Source organism: Moschus berezovskii, chromosome 20, assembly GCF_049115385.1.
Source record: "Moschus berezovskii isolate FMDL1 chromosome 20, NW_MosBer_1.0, whole genome shotgun sequence".
In the NCBI taxonomy this organism is placed as follows: domain Eukaryota; kingdom Metazoa; phylum Chordata; class Mammalia; order Artiodactyla; family Moschidae; genus Moschus; species Moschus berezovskii.
The window spans coordinates 31003086-31020627 of record NC_142479.1 but is presented as its reverse complement, the minus strand read 5'-3'; the positions used below and the strand labels follow the sequence as shown (position 1 = coordinate 31020627).

At 39.4% G+C, this 17542-nt stretch overlaps 1 protein-coding gene across 1 annotated transcript; it reads right to left on the bottom strand.

The window, feature by feature from the left end:
- Positions 1-1571: 1571 nt before the first annotated feature.
- On the bottom strand, positions 1572-16558 carry WSB1 (WD repeat and SOCS box containing 1). Its single transcript, XM_055401572.2, has 9 exons — positions 16225-16558; positions 10892-11060; positions 9508-9776; positions 8019-8150; positions 6704-6804; positions 4255-4427; positions 3727-3840; positions 2882-2989; positions 1572-2649 (listed from the first exon to the last, which is right to left on the bottom strand). The coding sequence occupies exons 1-9, from the start codon at positions 16262-16264 to the stop codon at positions 2490-2492; spliced, it is 1266 nt and encodes a 421-aa protein (XP_055257547.1). The 5' UTR covers positions 16265-16558; the 3' UTR covers positions 1572-2489.
- Positions 16559-17542: the final 984 nt, after the last annotated feature.

Here is a 17542-nt window from a genome sequence, read left to right as displayed (position 1 = left end):
TAGCCGTTCCCTTCTCCAGGGGATCTTCCCCATCCAGGAATCAAATGTGGGTCCACAGAGTTGCAGGTAGATTCTCTACTGTCTGAGCCACCACGGAAGCCCATTCAGTTCCGTTCAGTTCAGTCGCTCAGTCGTGTCCAACTCTCCGCGACCCCATGAATCACAGCACACCAGGCCTCCCTGTCCATCACCAACTCCCGGAGTTCACTCAAACTCATGTCCACAGAGTCGGTGATGCCATCCAGCCATCTCATGCTCTGTCGTCCCCTTCTCCTCCCACCCCCAACCTTTCCCAGCATCAGTCTTTTCCAGTGAGTCAACTCGTCGCATGAGGTGGCCAAAGTATTGCAGTTTCAGCTTTAGCATCAGTCCTTCCAATGAACACCCAGGATTGATCTCCTTTAGAATGGACTGGTTGGATCTCCTTGCAGTCCAAGGGACTCTCAAGAGTCTTCTCCAGCACCACAGTTCAAAAGCATCAATTCTTCGGCACTCAGCTTTCTTCACAGTCCAACTGTCACATCCATACATGACCACTGCAAAAACCATAGCCTTGACTAGACGAACCTTTGTTGGCAAAGTAACGTCTCTGCTTTTTAAGCCCGTTAGTTCCCCTAAAAGATTATAATTTTCTATTGCTCAGTAATTATCTTAAAGTAAATATTTCTACAATGGTTCTCCAAGAACAAACCAAGTAAAACTGGCTGCATTCATGAAGCATTAGTTCTCAAGTAGCACCCTATTAAAGGGAGTGAAAAAGTTGGCTTAAAACTCAACATTCAGAAAACTAAGATCATGGCATCTGGTCCCATCACTTCATGGGAAATAGATGGGGAAGCAACTGAAACTTTTTTGGGCTCCAAAATCACTGCAGATGGTGACTGCAGCCATGAAATTAAGACACTTGCCCCTTGGAAGAAAAGCTATGACCAACCTAGACAGCATATTAAAAAGGAGAGACATTACTTTACCAACAAAGGTCTGTCTAGTCAAAACTATGGTTTTTCCAGTGGTCATGTATGGATGTGAGAGTTGGACTGTGAAGAAAGCTGATCGCCGAAGAATTGATGCTTTTGTACTGTGGTGTTGGAGAAGACTACTGAGAGTCCCTTGGACTGCAAGGAGATCCAACCAGTCCATCCTAAAGGAGATCAGTCCTGGGTGTTTATTGGAAGGACTGATGTTGAAGCTGAAACTCCAGTACTTTGACCACCTGATGCAAAGAGCTGACTTACTGGAAAAGACCCTGATGCTGGGAAAGATTGAAGGCGGGAGGACAAGGGGACAACAGAGGATGAAGATGGTTGGATGGCATCACCGACTCACTGGACAAGAGTTTGAGTGAACTCCACGAGTTGGTGATGGACAGGAAAGCCTGGCGTGCTGCAGTCCATGGGGTCACAAAGAGTTGGGCACAACTGAGCGACTAAAATGAGTGCTCTATACTTGTGCAATTTCTTCATTACTCTTGTTAAATTTGCTTGTGGTTGGTGCTTCCAACATATTTAAGAAACATTTACAATAGTTTTTCTCTTTTTAAGTCTTTAATTAGAAAACTCAACAAAAATATATATTTTACATAACGCATACATGCTTAATATCTGCAGGTAAGATAAATAACAGAAGGCAAAAGCAGATATACTGTATTGCTTCTCTTTGGCAAGTCACCAGTATTATCCTCTGCAGAAACATAGGATATGTGTATAAAATAAACAAAAAACAAATCCCCACCACAGTCTTAATTGTCCCTTAGTACAAACAACAAAATATTTAGCAATAATACAGTAGATGGATTTTTCAAATTGACTAAAATTTATAGTACTTTATTTATACCACAGGGGTTAAAATAGCAAGCTGCTTTCCAAAATTGAGGCCCGCAGCAACAGGGGAAAAAAAAAAGACACGCCTTTTTCCTGGTTATATCCTATTTTTAATTTAATAATGTCCCATTCAAACTTTACCTCTCAGATGCCACTCCTAACAAAAACAAAATCCTTCCCTAGACAGAAGCTGTGTTTTACTTGCAGGTCAGTTCTCTGACCACCCCCCAACCAAATACACATTTTGTATAAAGCAGTTCAGCTTTCTTAAGTTAGTATTTACCAGCTAACTCAGTGTTACAGAATAATACAAAATTACTTCCACTTTACAGCAAAGATATATATTGCGGCTCTACTGAAGCAACATATACATGCTGAAACTAAGAAATAGAAAAGCAAAAGGGTCCATTCAACACATAGCAGCTTATATCTAAATATATACATGTATGTATATGTTTTCACAGTTAAATTTTAGAAAAAAAAAAATTTACATTTGATATGTTCAGAAATATTTCTAAGGTCTATAAATAATATTTTAAAAGCTCAACTGATCAAAATGAAATACAAGAATGTATCAAATTAAATAAATCTCCTAAACCTTGAAGTCAGTAAAGTTTGAGGTTTGTGTAAAGTGTATTCAGTCCCTAATACTAGGGAAGGCAGCGTCCTCTAAACACGGTAGGAGAGAAACTCTAAAATTTTGGAAGGAACCGGCAGCTCCTGGACTTCTTGGGTGGGCATCACTCTCCGGATTGACATGCGACATAAATGTTGAAGGCTAGGGACTTGCCTTGGAGTTGCCCAAAAATACACACTTCCATCATGTGTCCTAAACAGAAACAAAAATTACAGGCTCAGTCACACAAATCCATGTATTTCATCCCATGGTTCAAACAATTACCACCAAGGCTGTGAGTCAGAGCCACAAATTGCACATTAAAACCTGATTAAGGAGACCTGCAATACTATTATAAAGAGCCCTTACGGAATTTACTGAGTAAGATACAGGCTGCTTTGACTAAAGCCAACTTAAACTGCCTCTTAAGAGAAAAATCACTTACCCAGCAGCTAAAACACTGCCATCAGTAGAAAAGGCACAGCAAAGACCATTGCTCAAAGGTGCAACTTGCACAGGATAATCCTCATCAATTCTCCAGAACCTCACCATTCTAGAAAGGAAATAAATTGTCCAATTATTATCTAGTTGGAAATTTAAGGTAAAAGCAACTTTTAAAATTCAGAAAGAAATGCCACTCTGTGCTAAGTCAGAACCTACCTAAACAAAAAGGAAAAGAATGATTATTGACAAATAACTCTCCCCATGTTTCTTAACATTCTAGAAAGATCGTAACGAGTCACTTTCTAAATAGATGTTACCAAACTGCTTAGTGCTATATCCAGGCACATTGATAAAAGTATGGGAAAATGGAATGCCTGCATCTAGTTTCTGATTCTTACCAAAAGCAGCACATTTCAGACACATGACATTTCATCCTTACAGTCTCAATTTCAGCAGGTACTAGTGACTGTTTTTACCATTTATTTCACTTTAAAAATGTCCTCATTTCAACCTTTATAAGATATTACTTAAAAAAAAGAAAAAACAAAAAAAACCTGTCAGCTGAGCTAAAAATCTAATTAAAAATGCACCTAGTTTGCCTGAACTAGTTAATAAAGAACACAGGAAAAGGCACTCATCATCTTCAGTTTACACAAATACTACTCAGGCCAATATTCTTAAGACACACCAACATCTCCCAAAATCTTGTCAAGATAAAAAGTCATTAAAACGCAAACTGTAGAAAGATTTTTTCATCCTTAAGAATGTTTTTTATTAAGTAGAAGAATGAAACGAAATCTTTAAAAGACAATAATAAATATGTCAAGCTGTAATTCACACACTTACTTATCATCAGCAAGGCTTGCAATGTGCAGTCCATCATGACTAAATGATACAGATCGTACCCATCGGTCATTTGCTCCTCCAGCAAATATTGGAGTGGGTGGGGGAAACAGGTGCCTGAAGTAAAAGACATGTTTTTACGGCAAGTGAGAGTCACCTCCAGGAACAAAACTACCTTGTACATCAGTCTTTGAATAGTTTATAGAGTGGCCTTCATGAACACAATTGAGAAGATGGAGCAGAGTTGATCTACCCACTTTAAACGAAGTAATTAAACCTAGTTACTAATCTCCTTTTTAGAGTGGTTTAAGACTCTTAAGACTAAGTTTACGGTTCCCCAACACAAAACTCTAAATATTGGTAGAATTTAAATGCATCATTAAAGGGCATAAATGATACCCAAATTTCAAATTACAGTAGACTGTAAGTTTAGATGTCACATGTTAATGATTCTGATCATCGCTGGAACGTCTTAAACTACACTGATAGTAGAGAAGAATTGCAGACTGAAATAATGCATATTGTACCCACCCAAATTCCATCAGAATGGCTCCAGTGTGTGGATCCCAGATATACACTCGAGTATCATAAGATGCCGTAGCCAGCAATGCTCCATCAGGAGAAAAGTCACAAGCTACAACATCATGGTGATGTCCCTCTAGTTTTCGTATCATGGTGTACTTATCCATATTCCAAAGGAAAACCTGCAAGAAAAGGCACATGTTATAGCTTCATTCAGACATGCAGAGGACAAAATGGCAAATCTTAAACTAAAACAGCTAAATTTAATTAAGATTGTATTAAATTAAACATTATAAATTATGAATAATTAAGAGAATATGCTCAGTGTCATAGATTAAAATCAGTTTTTAAGTTAATTAAGGTAGACATGCAAATTCTATTTCAAATGTTTCTGTTAAATGTTAATTTAAAAATAAGCCTAAACACAAAAAAGGCAATGCAACTTAACCACAAAATTATACTGAAATCCATTTATTCCAGAAACTAATTAACTAAAATATACAAAAATAAACAGGGTTAAGTACTACAAACCCCTTTTTTTAATTTCCAGAAACTACCCAATTTTTAAAAAATATACAGACAGAAAATATAAGGTTAACAAATTGTTACTCCATTGGCATCTCCCTTTGAGATAATCACTTGTTTACAATAGGCTTGGGTCACCAACGTGAGCCTAGGAAGAGAAACAGATACTGCAAGCAAAGAGAATTTTTCACAGCCAAATGAAATTTCTTTGGCAAACAACAAGGATGTTAAACCACATTACAAAATGAAAACGCTAATTTACAAAAATAATACAATTAACATTTCTGTGAATCAAGATTTGCCAATCTTATTTTTCCCAAACCGACCACAATCATTAGTCATTTTAAGTATAAAACATTTAAGTTACTTTAGTACTAGTTCACAGATAGTTTTAGATTCTAAAGATCAGTAGTTAGACTGTGCAGAATAGCTCTAAACAGGATTCTAATGTTTACTTCAGTCTGTTATATTAAACATCAGCTTAGAGGTTTGTAACAATCCTAATAAGATAAACTCTCCTCCTCTTGGAGTAAAGCAATCCTTTTTGCTACTTTTTTTCTGCACAGACACAATATATTATTTCCAAAGAAAATAAATACTAACTTTCAGTTGGATCAAAGACTTAAGGTATCTCTAGTATCACAATGAATTCCAAAAAATAGCACAGAGAAACCATTTGAAAGCCAATTACATTACACTAAATTGGTTTCACATGTTAAGACTCCCAATTCCACCAGACTGGAAGATCAATTACATCGGAGGAGTCAGTTGGTTTCACTGCGGGAGGAATTATTTTTAATTATTTTTAAAAAGAAAAAAAGAAAGAAAGAAAAGCAGAAAGTGGACATCGACCAGCACCTGTGTACGTACAGTACACCTTGCAGCCGAATGCAAGGTTACTTCATCCTATGGTAAAGGTCGCCCCCAGCCCGGTAGCCAGAGATGCCACTCTTTCTGCCCAGCTAACACCATTGTGCGCCTGTGTGCGAGTGGTGCCAGCATAACCTCAATCACACCAATATTGCTGCCACCACCTGTGACAGGGAAAGCAAGAAGCATATGGAAAACACACAGCCTAAAATAGCAATGTCAACATCTAGCTTTGCTCTTCTTATGATTTTTAAAGAACTGAGTATTTTTTTTCCTAAACTGTCAACATTTGCAACTATCATTTTAACACACTTCTTGGCTAAATAAAATCCACTTTAACCAGACTCCCACCCCATTAATTCAAAGTCTACTGTGATCATCACATTTATTTGGACTTCAAAACCATTTTCATAAATACCTGAAGCTAGTAAGATCTCTTTAACTATACTAACACAGAGCTAGTAGATAACTGACTAAAGGAGGGTCCATCAATAAGGATAACTCTCTTAAGAGTCACTTTATACTTAATCTGTCTACAGGTATGCTATGCAAGATGGACCATATAAAATTTAGATGAAATTCACTCTAGGAAATACATGACTGTTATTTTTATTCCTATTAGATTTTTAAGTTACTTTTTTTTTCAGTTAAATGTCCAGGACCAGCTGGGACTCAAAACTTTTTAAACAGCAAACTGGACCAAAAAAAAAAAAATAGAACAACAGAGAAGAAAATAATTAGCAAGGGAATGCTTTAACATTTGGACTAGATCTCTTCTACAGCATATATACTTTCCTAGATCTTATAAAAAATAAAATTGCCATACCCCATATTTTACAAATATCATCTCTAACTAAAGCAACCCAATTTCTCACTTTATAATATAATCAATAACTATATTTATTTAATTTCCCTCATGCAAATTCTCCCCCATCATGAAATAACACATTTAAGATATTTAAGACACCGAGCACAGACTTAATAAGTTACCAGATTTAAAATGATTTTGCATACATTATTACAATCCAATTCACAATAAATATATAGGAACTTTGACACATACTGCTTTACTGGCTCCCACTGAACACAGCATAGAAGAGTCAGGAGAGAATGCACAGCTATACACCCAGTTCTGATGGCCCCGCAATACTTTCATCATGTTTCCTGAATAAAAAGAAAATATCTGTGTTAACCCTGGAATCTAATTCAAATGACGAGCATTTCAAAAATGGCAGAATCACAAACTTCTAAGGGGCAGTGATCTATAACACTACAGATCTATAACAGGAGTTGCCAATATACACCCGTTGCTTATTTCTGCAACTAAGTTTTACTGAAACACAAGCATGCCCATTGTGGTGGCAGCAGAGTAGAGGAACTACTGAAGAGACAGTATGGTCTACAAGCCTAGAGAGTCACCCTCTGGCCCTTTAAGAAAAGGTCAGCTGACTTTCTTTTTTTTTAAACTTTTGGGATCCCTTAACAGCTAAGCAATTAGAGAATCGATAAATGTAGAAGAGGTGCCACATAGTTTGGTAATAGTGTATTGTTCTATCAGGTACTGGTTACCACTCATAAGTCAGAACAAGTCTCCAAATCTGAGGGACTTGTTTCCTACTACACTCAATTTAAGCTACACTTGTCTAGACAAGCCTGTCAACTTCCAACTTGAGGCTGGTGGAGCACCAGTGGATCTTGATATAAGGTTTTAGTGAAAGTCTTTCACTGGAGGTTAAGAAGGGGAAAGAAATGCTCATCTCAGGTCCTCTCAAACAAGGCAGATTCCCCAAAACTTTGTAAAAGCACCACAATTACCAATGTTTCCAAAAAAGCTAAAACTTGACACTGACATTCCTTTTACTATATTGGAAGGTAAATCTATTATTTTTATAATTTCTTACTTAACCTATCCAAGTTGTTTAGTATTTATATATTATAAATTCTGGTGTATAAATCACGTTTGAATTTACATTTTATTAATTACTAAGGAGCATCTTTCATTACATCAAGATCTTCTTAAATTTTCACTAAGCAAATAGGAAGTTGATAACCTTCCCCAATATAAAGGAAATAAACCAACACAGACCAGTTCAAATAAAACCTTAAAACTGATATAGATTTTGTCCTTAAATAGTTGATACAGATCTGTGTAGTTAGTTTCCAAGTAATATCAGATTATTTACTTAGAGTAACTGCTGGCTCCTATTCCAGGTCACATTTACAGTTTTGTTTGATCTGCACAGGGAAAGGGGCCAGAGGACTAAACAGAGAAAAGGAAACTACGATCATGTCACTTTTAACATCAAGTGTTTGTCATACCTCTCAGTAATAATATCCAGAAACTAATTCTTTTCCACAGCCTAGAAAGACAGACATACCATCATCTTTCAGGTCCCACACTCTCAGAGTTTTGTCTCTTGAAGCTGACACCAGGATCAAGCTCCCATCTGGAGCAAAAGTTAAATCTCTGACCACTTCAGTATGATCTACCAAGTTAAGGAGGAGTTTTCCTAAATGCAATGGAAGGTCAGAAAGAGGCAATGTTAATAATTTTTACCAGCTTTCATATTTTAAAGTTAGGTTTCTCATCATTAAAAAAAGAAAGGATAGAAATATATGGGTACCTCCTTTGTAAGATGACTTATTTATTAGTGTGCTTTTACTATTATCTTTAGATTCACTATTTATAATGTCTTAAAATGAATTATTTCAAAGATACCAAAGCCTAAATTAGAAAAATTAAAAGGGAATTTCCGAAATGTGAACAAACTCTTGGACCAAGTCAACTTGATAACAAGAAAATCTGCATCATTTAAAATCTTTGTGGGACTTCCCTGGTGGCCCAGTGGCTAAGATTCCACACTCCAAATGCAGAGGGCCTGGGTCTGATCCCTGGTCAGGGAACAAGATATGGCAGGCCACAACTAAGACCCCATGCAGCCAAATAATTTTTTTTTTAAAAAAAGATCCTTGTATAGTAACAGCCTAAATTTTCAAACATAATCTCAATGAAAAAAAGTATTTATTCATCTACTATATGAGTTTTATTTTTCTATGAAAAGTGATGTGCTTACCTTTTAAACTTTTTCCCAGAATTCAATCAAATTTACTGACTCTTTATCCCCTCAGTGTTAATATTGCTTGTTGTATTCTAATATACATACTGTTTTAAAGCTCATTTTTAAAAATCTTTTAAATTTTGGAATACAGACTATCAGTCTGAAACTACACATAGGTAGTGAAGGGCATATTTACTTTTTTTTGTTGGGGGGGGTGCACCACAAGCATGTCTTGTGTTGTGAGATCTTAGTTCCCAGACCAGGGATCAAACCCATGCCCCTTGCAGGGAAGCACCCGCCAAGCCCTAACTACTGGACTGCCAGTGAATTTCCAGGACATATTTACTTTTAACTGCCCAAAGAATTTAACTTCTCAACCTACCTGGTTAAACTTTAGATAAAATGTCACTAAAGCCTTCCAGAGGCTAGATAATGATTGCTGAAAACCAGATTTACCTTGAATGCCTCTAAGCTATTATATATTGAAAAAGTATATAAGAAAACATCTTGCAATTTGAGTCATAAAGTAAATTACTAGTTTATAAGTGATAACTAAATGTTCCTTAGGCAAGACCTTCCTACTGTAATATTCTCTGAAGAGTGATCAAGCAATATGAACTCTATTTTCCTAAATTAAAACTATAATCTGCAGATGCTATTTAGGCCAATAAAGATATATGTATAAAGACAGATTCAGAGGACCAATTCTTGCTTCTCCGTAAGTTAAAATCCTCAAATCGTATTCTTCTAGAAGCTATGCTTACATTATAAAATAATAGAGCTTGCTTTCAAGACTATGACTTCATACCTGTATATACATCCCATATTTTGATACGTCCATTGTTTAACCCTGTGGCAAGGAGTAGCTGATCTTGTCCAAATCTGAACCGATGCCATTCTATATTTACACAGCGACTCTGTTTCTCTGGAACTGACGATCCAAAAGCAAGACTCCAGACTATATCGCCACAGTCTATAATATGTTCACGGGGCTTATTTTTCTGACCACCATCACTGTTTTGTCTTGATAATCTTAAACTACTTGAATTGGTGATATTCTTGGTGCCATGCAAGAGACTGGTGGGAAAAAAATGCCAGATTGACATCTAGTTATTATTTATTCTGGACTCCTGTGGATACTAAATAATAAGTGTTTGCTAAAATAACTTCCATATTATTATAGTAATGCTGCTGCTGCTGCTAAGTCACTTCAGTCGTGTCCGACTCTGTGCGACCCCATAGACGACAGCCCACCAGGCTCCCCCGTCCCTGGGATTCTCCAGGCACGAATACTGAGTAACAATAGAATCCTTGTAGATGGGAAAGGGAAAATCTGCTATTAGCTATGTGGGCATGACCAAATAAATTCAGACTAAACTCCTCAGTGTCTAAGAAAAAGTTCAATAATAAAAAGCAACTTGTAATTTGGTCATTTCAAATGTGTTTCAATATATCCTTACTGATGTAGAACCCTATATTAATTAGGACTCTTTTCATTAACCCAAAAGTATAAACAAGCAGAAAACAAAAAACTCTGAGAACATATTGTGAAGCTGACACCAGAAAACTGTCTAAATGCCGTAATAATCAGTTGTAATAAAGTAATAAAGACATTAATGAATAAAACCATGAAAGTGAACTAGACACAAAAAGAAGGGAAAGACTTTAAATTCAGGGCACACATTTTAGAAACTACACTATGTGCGTGTGCTAGTTGCTCAGTCATGTCCGACTCTTTGCGACCCCATGGACTATAGCCCGCTAGGGTCCTCTGTCCATGGGATTCTCCAGGCAAGAATACTGGGGTGGGTTGCCATTCCCTTCTCCAGGGGATCTTTCCGACCCAGAGATTGAACTCAGGTCTCCTGCACTGCACGCAGATTCTTTACCACTGCCTGAGCCACCAGGGTCCCTGGTGGCTCACACACATTTTAGAAACTACACTATCAAGGCACAATTAATCTGCCTTTTAGTATATGGAAAAGAAAAACACCAAACTATCTGAGAAAATATTCTGTAATATATAATTAAGGCTAGACAATTCTTTCCACAGATTTTCTAACAAATATATTCAGCTTATGACCAAAACATATTTAAAACAGTCTTCAAAAGAAATCAAAATAAGTATATTAATCCACATAAAAAATAAAATTCTACAGATAGATACAAAATACAAAAAAGAAGAGTCTTACAAGTTCTTAAGGCACTGGGACCACGGAACAAGCTTTACTGTGCGATGTCCTTGTGACCAGGCAAAGTATGAACCATCTGGGGCAAAAGCAACAGTCCAATTTTCACGACCACATTTCTTGTCAAAAGGGGCTGCTGGAGCTAAAAGTTCACCTATAGTACGTGATCTCACTAAAAGAAAAAAGAAAAAATACAAGACATTGCATATAACAACAATGAATTTGAGACTGTATCCATATTACTTTGGCATTCACTCAACTCCACTGACTTTTCCCCTTTTTTAATGCACCAAGTTCTGCATTCTACCCTTTGAAGAGGGATAGGCTGCGTGAAGACCCCTTGATGATAATAAACATTTTTATAAGTTCTGGAGAAGTGATTTTCCTAAAATTTCCCAAATCAAGAATTTTTAAAGAAAGTTTCAATTAAGGAAAAATAAAAACTGGTCAAATAAAAATAATGTAATGATCTCTCAGGGATAGCAATTACTGAAGTCCTGACTTTCACCACAGCCTTATGCTGTGCCAGATCTTAGTTGTAGCATGTGAGATCTCCCACATTTGTTGAGACACGCGGAATCTAGTTCCCAGTTTGAACCTGGGCCCGCTGCTTTGGGAGCACAGTTTTAGCCCCTGGACTACCAGGGAAGCCCCTGCCTTATGTTTTCTTCAAATTACTAACATTTAAAATGCAAGAAACCAAAGTTGCTCTACAGGAAAAGTATCTTCTCCAAACAGCAGCTTTCAAAAACCATAATCCACTATAAAGTATAGTATTATATCACTACTAAAAGGATACTCAAAGGAAACACTATTAAATTAATGGTCTAGTCAGACAAGAATATTCTCATCTTTTTCAGGTCACAAAAATCGAAAAATCCTCCGAACAAAAAGTCCAGCGTCCCCAACCTGTACTTTAAAATGCATTATAGGGATTTCACTGGTGATATAGTGGCTAGCACTCCGCACTTCCACTGCAGGGGGAGGTTCCCCTGGTTGGGGAACTAAGAGCTCACATGACAAGTGGCATAGCCAAACAAAAAATAAAATAAAATGCATTATATTTGTGATTTTCAAATAGTGGTCCCTCAAGCATCTTCCTAATGGGCCACCAAACTGATCCCCAAATGGAAGCAATTCTTTTGGTTGTTAAGGACAAAAAAGTGGAACAATTTCATGTATTTTTATTTTTGTGCACATGCAAATGTGGCTTCCACTTCCTCAATTCTGGGAAAGGATCCTCCTAAGTCTATCACCACTGCTGTCTTGGGTCTGTCTTGATTTCAAATTTTGCTACTCTCCCTTTTCAATTATAAGTTACCTTCAGTTTAGTTTCCCTGTTACCTATTTTGTGGTTTGCTTTGTGGTCAACTCTGTAATCTGTTTTTATGTTTTGGGCTTAAACTTTCCAACAAAGTAGTCGACGTATTGCAATTCAAATGAGAGCCACTGATACTCTTACTACAAGAGCAGATACACTTACGCAAACCCCCAACACGCACTCATTCAGTGGCACATCCAGCCTCAATGTATGCCGTGTGCCAACGGGGAGTGTAGCGTCTGGCAAGTGACAGGGGCTCAGCAAATATTTATTGAACAAATATGAAAGCACATGTATAAATTCCCATTCTTAAGTGATACAAATATTTCCTCACCCAATTCTTTGCCACATTAAACGAGATATGGTTTAAAAAGCAAAACAAAACTGAAACCTGTTTTCCTGTGATATTCATAAATATAAATATGCACCTATTCTGGCATAGCTGAGATTATCAGAATATTTCCTTTTAATGACTCAAAATCTTCCTTCTTGCCACTCCACCCACTCGGTCTTGTGTCTGATCTAAGAGATCCTGCGCTCACATGACATTCATATATTGAAGACAGCCATGACATCAGTAACTAAATCTTTTCACCATGATAAAATCTGGTGAGTTTTCAATCATCCCTTAGATTGCATTGTTTCAAGTCCATTCTCTACCTTCACTTTCATACTGTTCTGGATAAATTCCAGTTAATAATGGCCCTTAAAACAGTGGAACCTTTTCAACTAAACACATTATTCAAGGTGTGATTTAATCAAAGCATATCTCCACCCCACCCCTCACCCCCCCCCCACAATATCCCTGCCCCACTTGTATCAAAACAGCAACAATTTGACTGGCAGGAACATGACTTTAATATACAGTTCACAAACCAGTGACACTCTTGATGCCTGCAGAATGATGTTTTAAGCATACAAATGACAGCATTCCCTCGTAGCTTAGTGGTTAAGATTCTGGGCTTTCACTGCCATGGCCAGGGTTCAATCCCTGGTCAGGGATTAAGATCCCAAAAGCTGTGCAGCAGTCAGACAACACACACACAAATGATTTTAGAAAAGGCTTACTGCTTCATGTCCCCCTCCATGCCTTCAAGCCCACAGTCTTATATCATTATTTCATTTATGTGCCTGGCCCCTCAATCTGCAATCTCCACCTATTTTTATTAAAGGGGGGGGGTTGGTTTCTCTTTAACCACATCTATCTTTTAGAATCCACAAATTTTAGGAGAAAAAAAAATCAAAGTTCACAAATAAGGGACGCAAGTTCTAAAATTCAACTGAAAAAAATGCAACCATTTTCTTAAAAAGAGAAAGCCTCTGATTAAACTGGATGAATGTACTTATATTAACACCTGTCTCAAAAAATAGAGGTCTGGCCCTTGCAGCCAACTTCAAAAACATCTGGTAAGTTAGACAAGAACTCATTTCTCCTTTAGCAAACATAAGCAGGACTAACTTTCCTACAAAAGACTCATTTTTTAAAAAATAGGCATTTTAGGATCACTCTGTATTTTCCTTCTTTAACTTTGGCCACAATCACAAAACTCCTCATACATAAAGGGTGATAATAAATTAATTAAAACAACTGGTTTAGACAGCAAAGACCACGAAATAATAAGCTAATCTACTCTTGAAAACTGAAAATATTTTCAATCTATACCCTTTTTTTTTAAGAAATAGGGCCACCCTCAACAAACACTGCCAAATAAATACACTATACCATTATAAGTATTTAGTTAATAATTACTTTGTGTTTCTTTGCTTATTAACAAGACATATAAAATGATTGCTGTATTTAACCAAATAACTTAAATACTTACTGGTACAATATTATACACTAGCACAAACTTTATAATGAAGGAAAAAAATTACTTGAACTTTTATGTATGACCTGCAACTGCTGAATGTTAGTATCCTAAGATACTACGATTTAACAACCTTGTATAAGGGAAAGGCTGCCTGCCACGGGAACCTGGCCATAAGATACAACACTATACACATCATCTGAGTCACTGCTCAACCAAGCAAACCAGATTCAGCTCCTTCTTCACATTCCTCCCTGCAATTTCATAACCATAAAGGGAGGATCTGCGGCACAGCCTTGTGAAAGAGAGCTGTAGCTCTAGGCAGTAACTGCCTGTCATATAGACTTCTTTCATCAATCATAGAATCTTGCCTCCTCTTTCAGTACTTATTTGAGAAACCAGCAACAGAGGTCCTTACTGATAGAGACAAAGCTACAGAGGTTTTAACTTTGTATCCAAGTGATATTTTTAAAAAAGAAACAAAAACCCAGACTTAAAAAAAAGCTTACAAAAGGCAAAAGTTATTTTAGATATTTGGCATTTAGTAAGTAACTTTACACTATAACCAAGAAATAACACTGCGACTTAAACATGCAAAAAATAATAAAAAAAAAAGGCTTCTTAGTGGGTGGTTCCACCTCATGCTGGTATGCTAAGAAGCTCTGTCCAATCCATAGAAGAGAGGATTGGAAAGTTTTCAAAATGATTCAAGATGAAGTAAAATACAGATATAAGAAAGGCAAATCATTCATCCTCAGTTAGTAGGGAAAAAAAAAAACCACTGGACTGAGAATAAGAACTTCTGAGTTCTATATTCCAGTTTAACAACTGGACACGAATTATCTTCTCTGTATGTTTAAAATAGTTATTAAAACCAGGGGTAAAGTCCCCTCCTAACCTTATTCGTAAGAGAACAAAAGACCAGAATTCTAAGATAGCTGTCTCTAGATATAAAACTTCACCCACATACAGGATAGAGGGCCTTTTGGCTACTTTAGCTTCTCCCTTTCTCTAGAAAACCTCCTCCAAATATTCATTAAAGGCACCAATTGAGTTGAACAACGAGGAAATGCAAACGCTCTCTGCTCAGTAGCTACCTCCAATTTTCATTTAACACACAGTGGTGGGGAGATGCTAAATCTATTTCATTTTTTAAAGTAAAAACTGTGTATCTGTAGATAAATGTATTATGATTATATATTACATATATACAGACATACATATATGTAATATATGCCCTGCGGGGCTTGCGGGATCTTTAGTTCCCGACCAGGAATCGAACCCAGGACTCGCAGTGAAAGCGCCCTGTCCTAGCCACTGGACCGCCAGGGAATTCCGCAAACTGCATATATTTAAATAACGTATATAATAGGATAAGTTCAATGTTTACTAAACAGGCAACCCTCAACTCCCCTTAAAGTGATTCCACTTCAAGATATTTTACCTTAAGAGAGGATTTAGATAATGTAAGGTGCTTTCAAGTGAGTCATTGGGGTAAGTCCTAACGCAGGACATCTACTGGCCTGTCTTCAGCTTGGCCACTAAGCCAGTTTCTAGACAGCCTTTTCAAGAGTTCACTCTTCTGTAAATCAGCTCTTCTCCGTTCACTCCACCCAACCACCCTGCTTCTCCGTATATGAAAGATAACTCAGTCTCCTCCCCTGAGCCTGCTGCCTTTCTGAACACCATACCATTTTTTAAAACGTTTTTTTTTTTTCAGGCTGATAGCTGCATTCTTCTTTATAGTTGTTCGTATACACGAAGACCCACCCTTTAATAATAGCTCAGAACAGACAAGTATGCTTTTCTTTATCGGAAACTTTTTAAGAGCCCTGGATCTTTGCCCAGCCCTCCCCTGCCCACTCGACGCCCCAGCCCCTTAACCAAGAGAAATCCAGGAGAACGGCGCTGCTGAGACCGCCGGTGAAAAAAACTAGGGTGGGGGGAACATGTCCGCCCCGCCACGCGACCCCTGCAGCTCTCGGCCTCTGGTCCTCCTTGCCGAGCGCGCAGTAGGCGCCGCTTCAGTTCGGATCCCGTTCACCCTCGGCGACACCCACCCGCAGGGTAGCTTCCTTCCTCTTCGCTCCGGGGCTCGAGCCCGGCTCACCGTTCTTCCTCAGACTCACCCTCCTCCGGGGAGCCCCTGCCTCTCCGCCGCCCCCGCGCGCTCGCCAGCACCCCTCACCCACCGTCCCATTCCTCACCGATCTCTTTCTCGTTGACCCTCGGGGGAAAGCTGGCCATCTATGGGATACCGTCTGATTCCGGGGGCGCGATGCGGACGCAACGACAGAGAAGCTGAAGGCGAGCGCCGAGGGGCGTGACGCGGGCAGGGTCCCTCCCGGTCCCGGGGACACAGGGGAGGGGCGGGACGGTCGCGGAGGCTCCTGCCGACTGCCCCGGGAAAGCTCTGGGAGGCCTCTGACCGAACTACCGAGTCAAACACAAACAATAGGTGCTGGTCCCTTCCTCCCGCCTACGAAGGAAGACACTTCCCTCCACGCCGCCGAGAGCAAACGAGACACTGGAGACAAAATGGCGGGCGGCGCGGGGATATCTGGAAGCCGGGGGCGGGGCTCGTGACGTCACAGCGCCATGCCCCGCCCCTCGACGTTCGGGACGTGACGGCCTCGGCGCCGCGCCCCGCCCTCCCTCCGGGTGAGCGCGGGCGTTGTCCTGGGGACCCGACCGGCCTCAGGAAGAGCGCGGGGGCGGCGGCGCGGGAGGGGCCGCTCGCTGCAGCAGCCGAGGCCCCAAAAGTTAGGCCGGAACGTACGCACTGTGCGTTTAACACGGTCTGGATTTCCTGGCCCGGGTCCCAGCATGATATTTATAAGTTGAAGCACCTTTGAAAAGGCAAACCGAGAATTGTATAATACATATTAGTCCACAGCTTAAAGATTGCGTGAAATTTAAACTGACTGTACTGTAAGGAACAAAAAAGACATTTCAGCTTTCAACTCGGTTTGGCCACCTCCCCGGCCTTCGTGCGCTGGGGAACTGGAGGTTTCACGGGTGAAAACAATGAGAAGACAAGGAACATCGCGATGCACCACTCGTCCGGCCGCCAGCGTTCTGACGTGAGCCAGAAGTTTTTGGAAGGGCCGAGGTGACCCGACTTGAGGACCAAGGAGACACGGGCACGATGGCGTCCCGCCCCAGCGGGAGCCCTCCCGGGCAGCCTTTGTCCTGCCTGCTCCCTACGGCCGGGCCTTCCTCGGGCTGCAGCGAGGCTGGCAGTCAGTAGCGCCGTGGCCACTGGCCAAGGCAGACCCCACCGAATCTGCCCAGGGGCAGCTCCTCCTTCACCCAAGGCCTAGGCCTCGGGGAGGCAGCTAAATATTCCCACAGCAGGGATGATGCAAGTGACAGTGAGCCAAGTTGGTTCCGGTTTTCGGAAGACATATTTGCACTTTAATGGTTCTGTGGACTCTGAACCTAGAGTCTTCTTTCCCAAAATTGTTTCATCTTTTGTATTCCCTATCCTAGTGAACGCGTCCAACCAGTCACCTAAGCCAGAAG

What these genes read in the sequence shown, in the direction of transcription:
- WSB1 (XM_055401572.2), bottom strand. Translation starts at nt 16,264, where the DNA reads ATGGCCAGCTTTCCCCCGAGGGTCAACGAGAAAGAGATCG. An exon ending in GTGGGACCTGAAAGATGATG is followed by an intron (nt 6,805 to 8,018) that starts GTATGTCTGTCT and finishes CTTTTTATTCAG; the next exon opens with GAAACATGATGAAAGTATTG. An exon ending in CAGTGGGAGCCAGTAAAGCA is followed by an intron (nt 4,428 to 6,703) that starts GTATGTGTCAAA and finishes CTTTTCTTGCAG; the next exon opens with GTTTTCCTTTGGAATATGGA.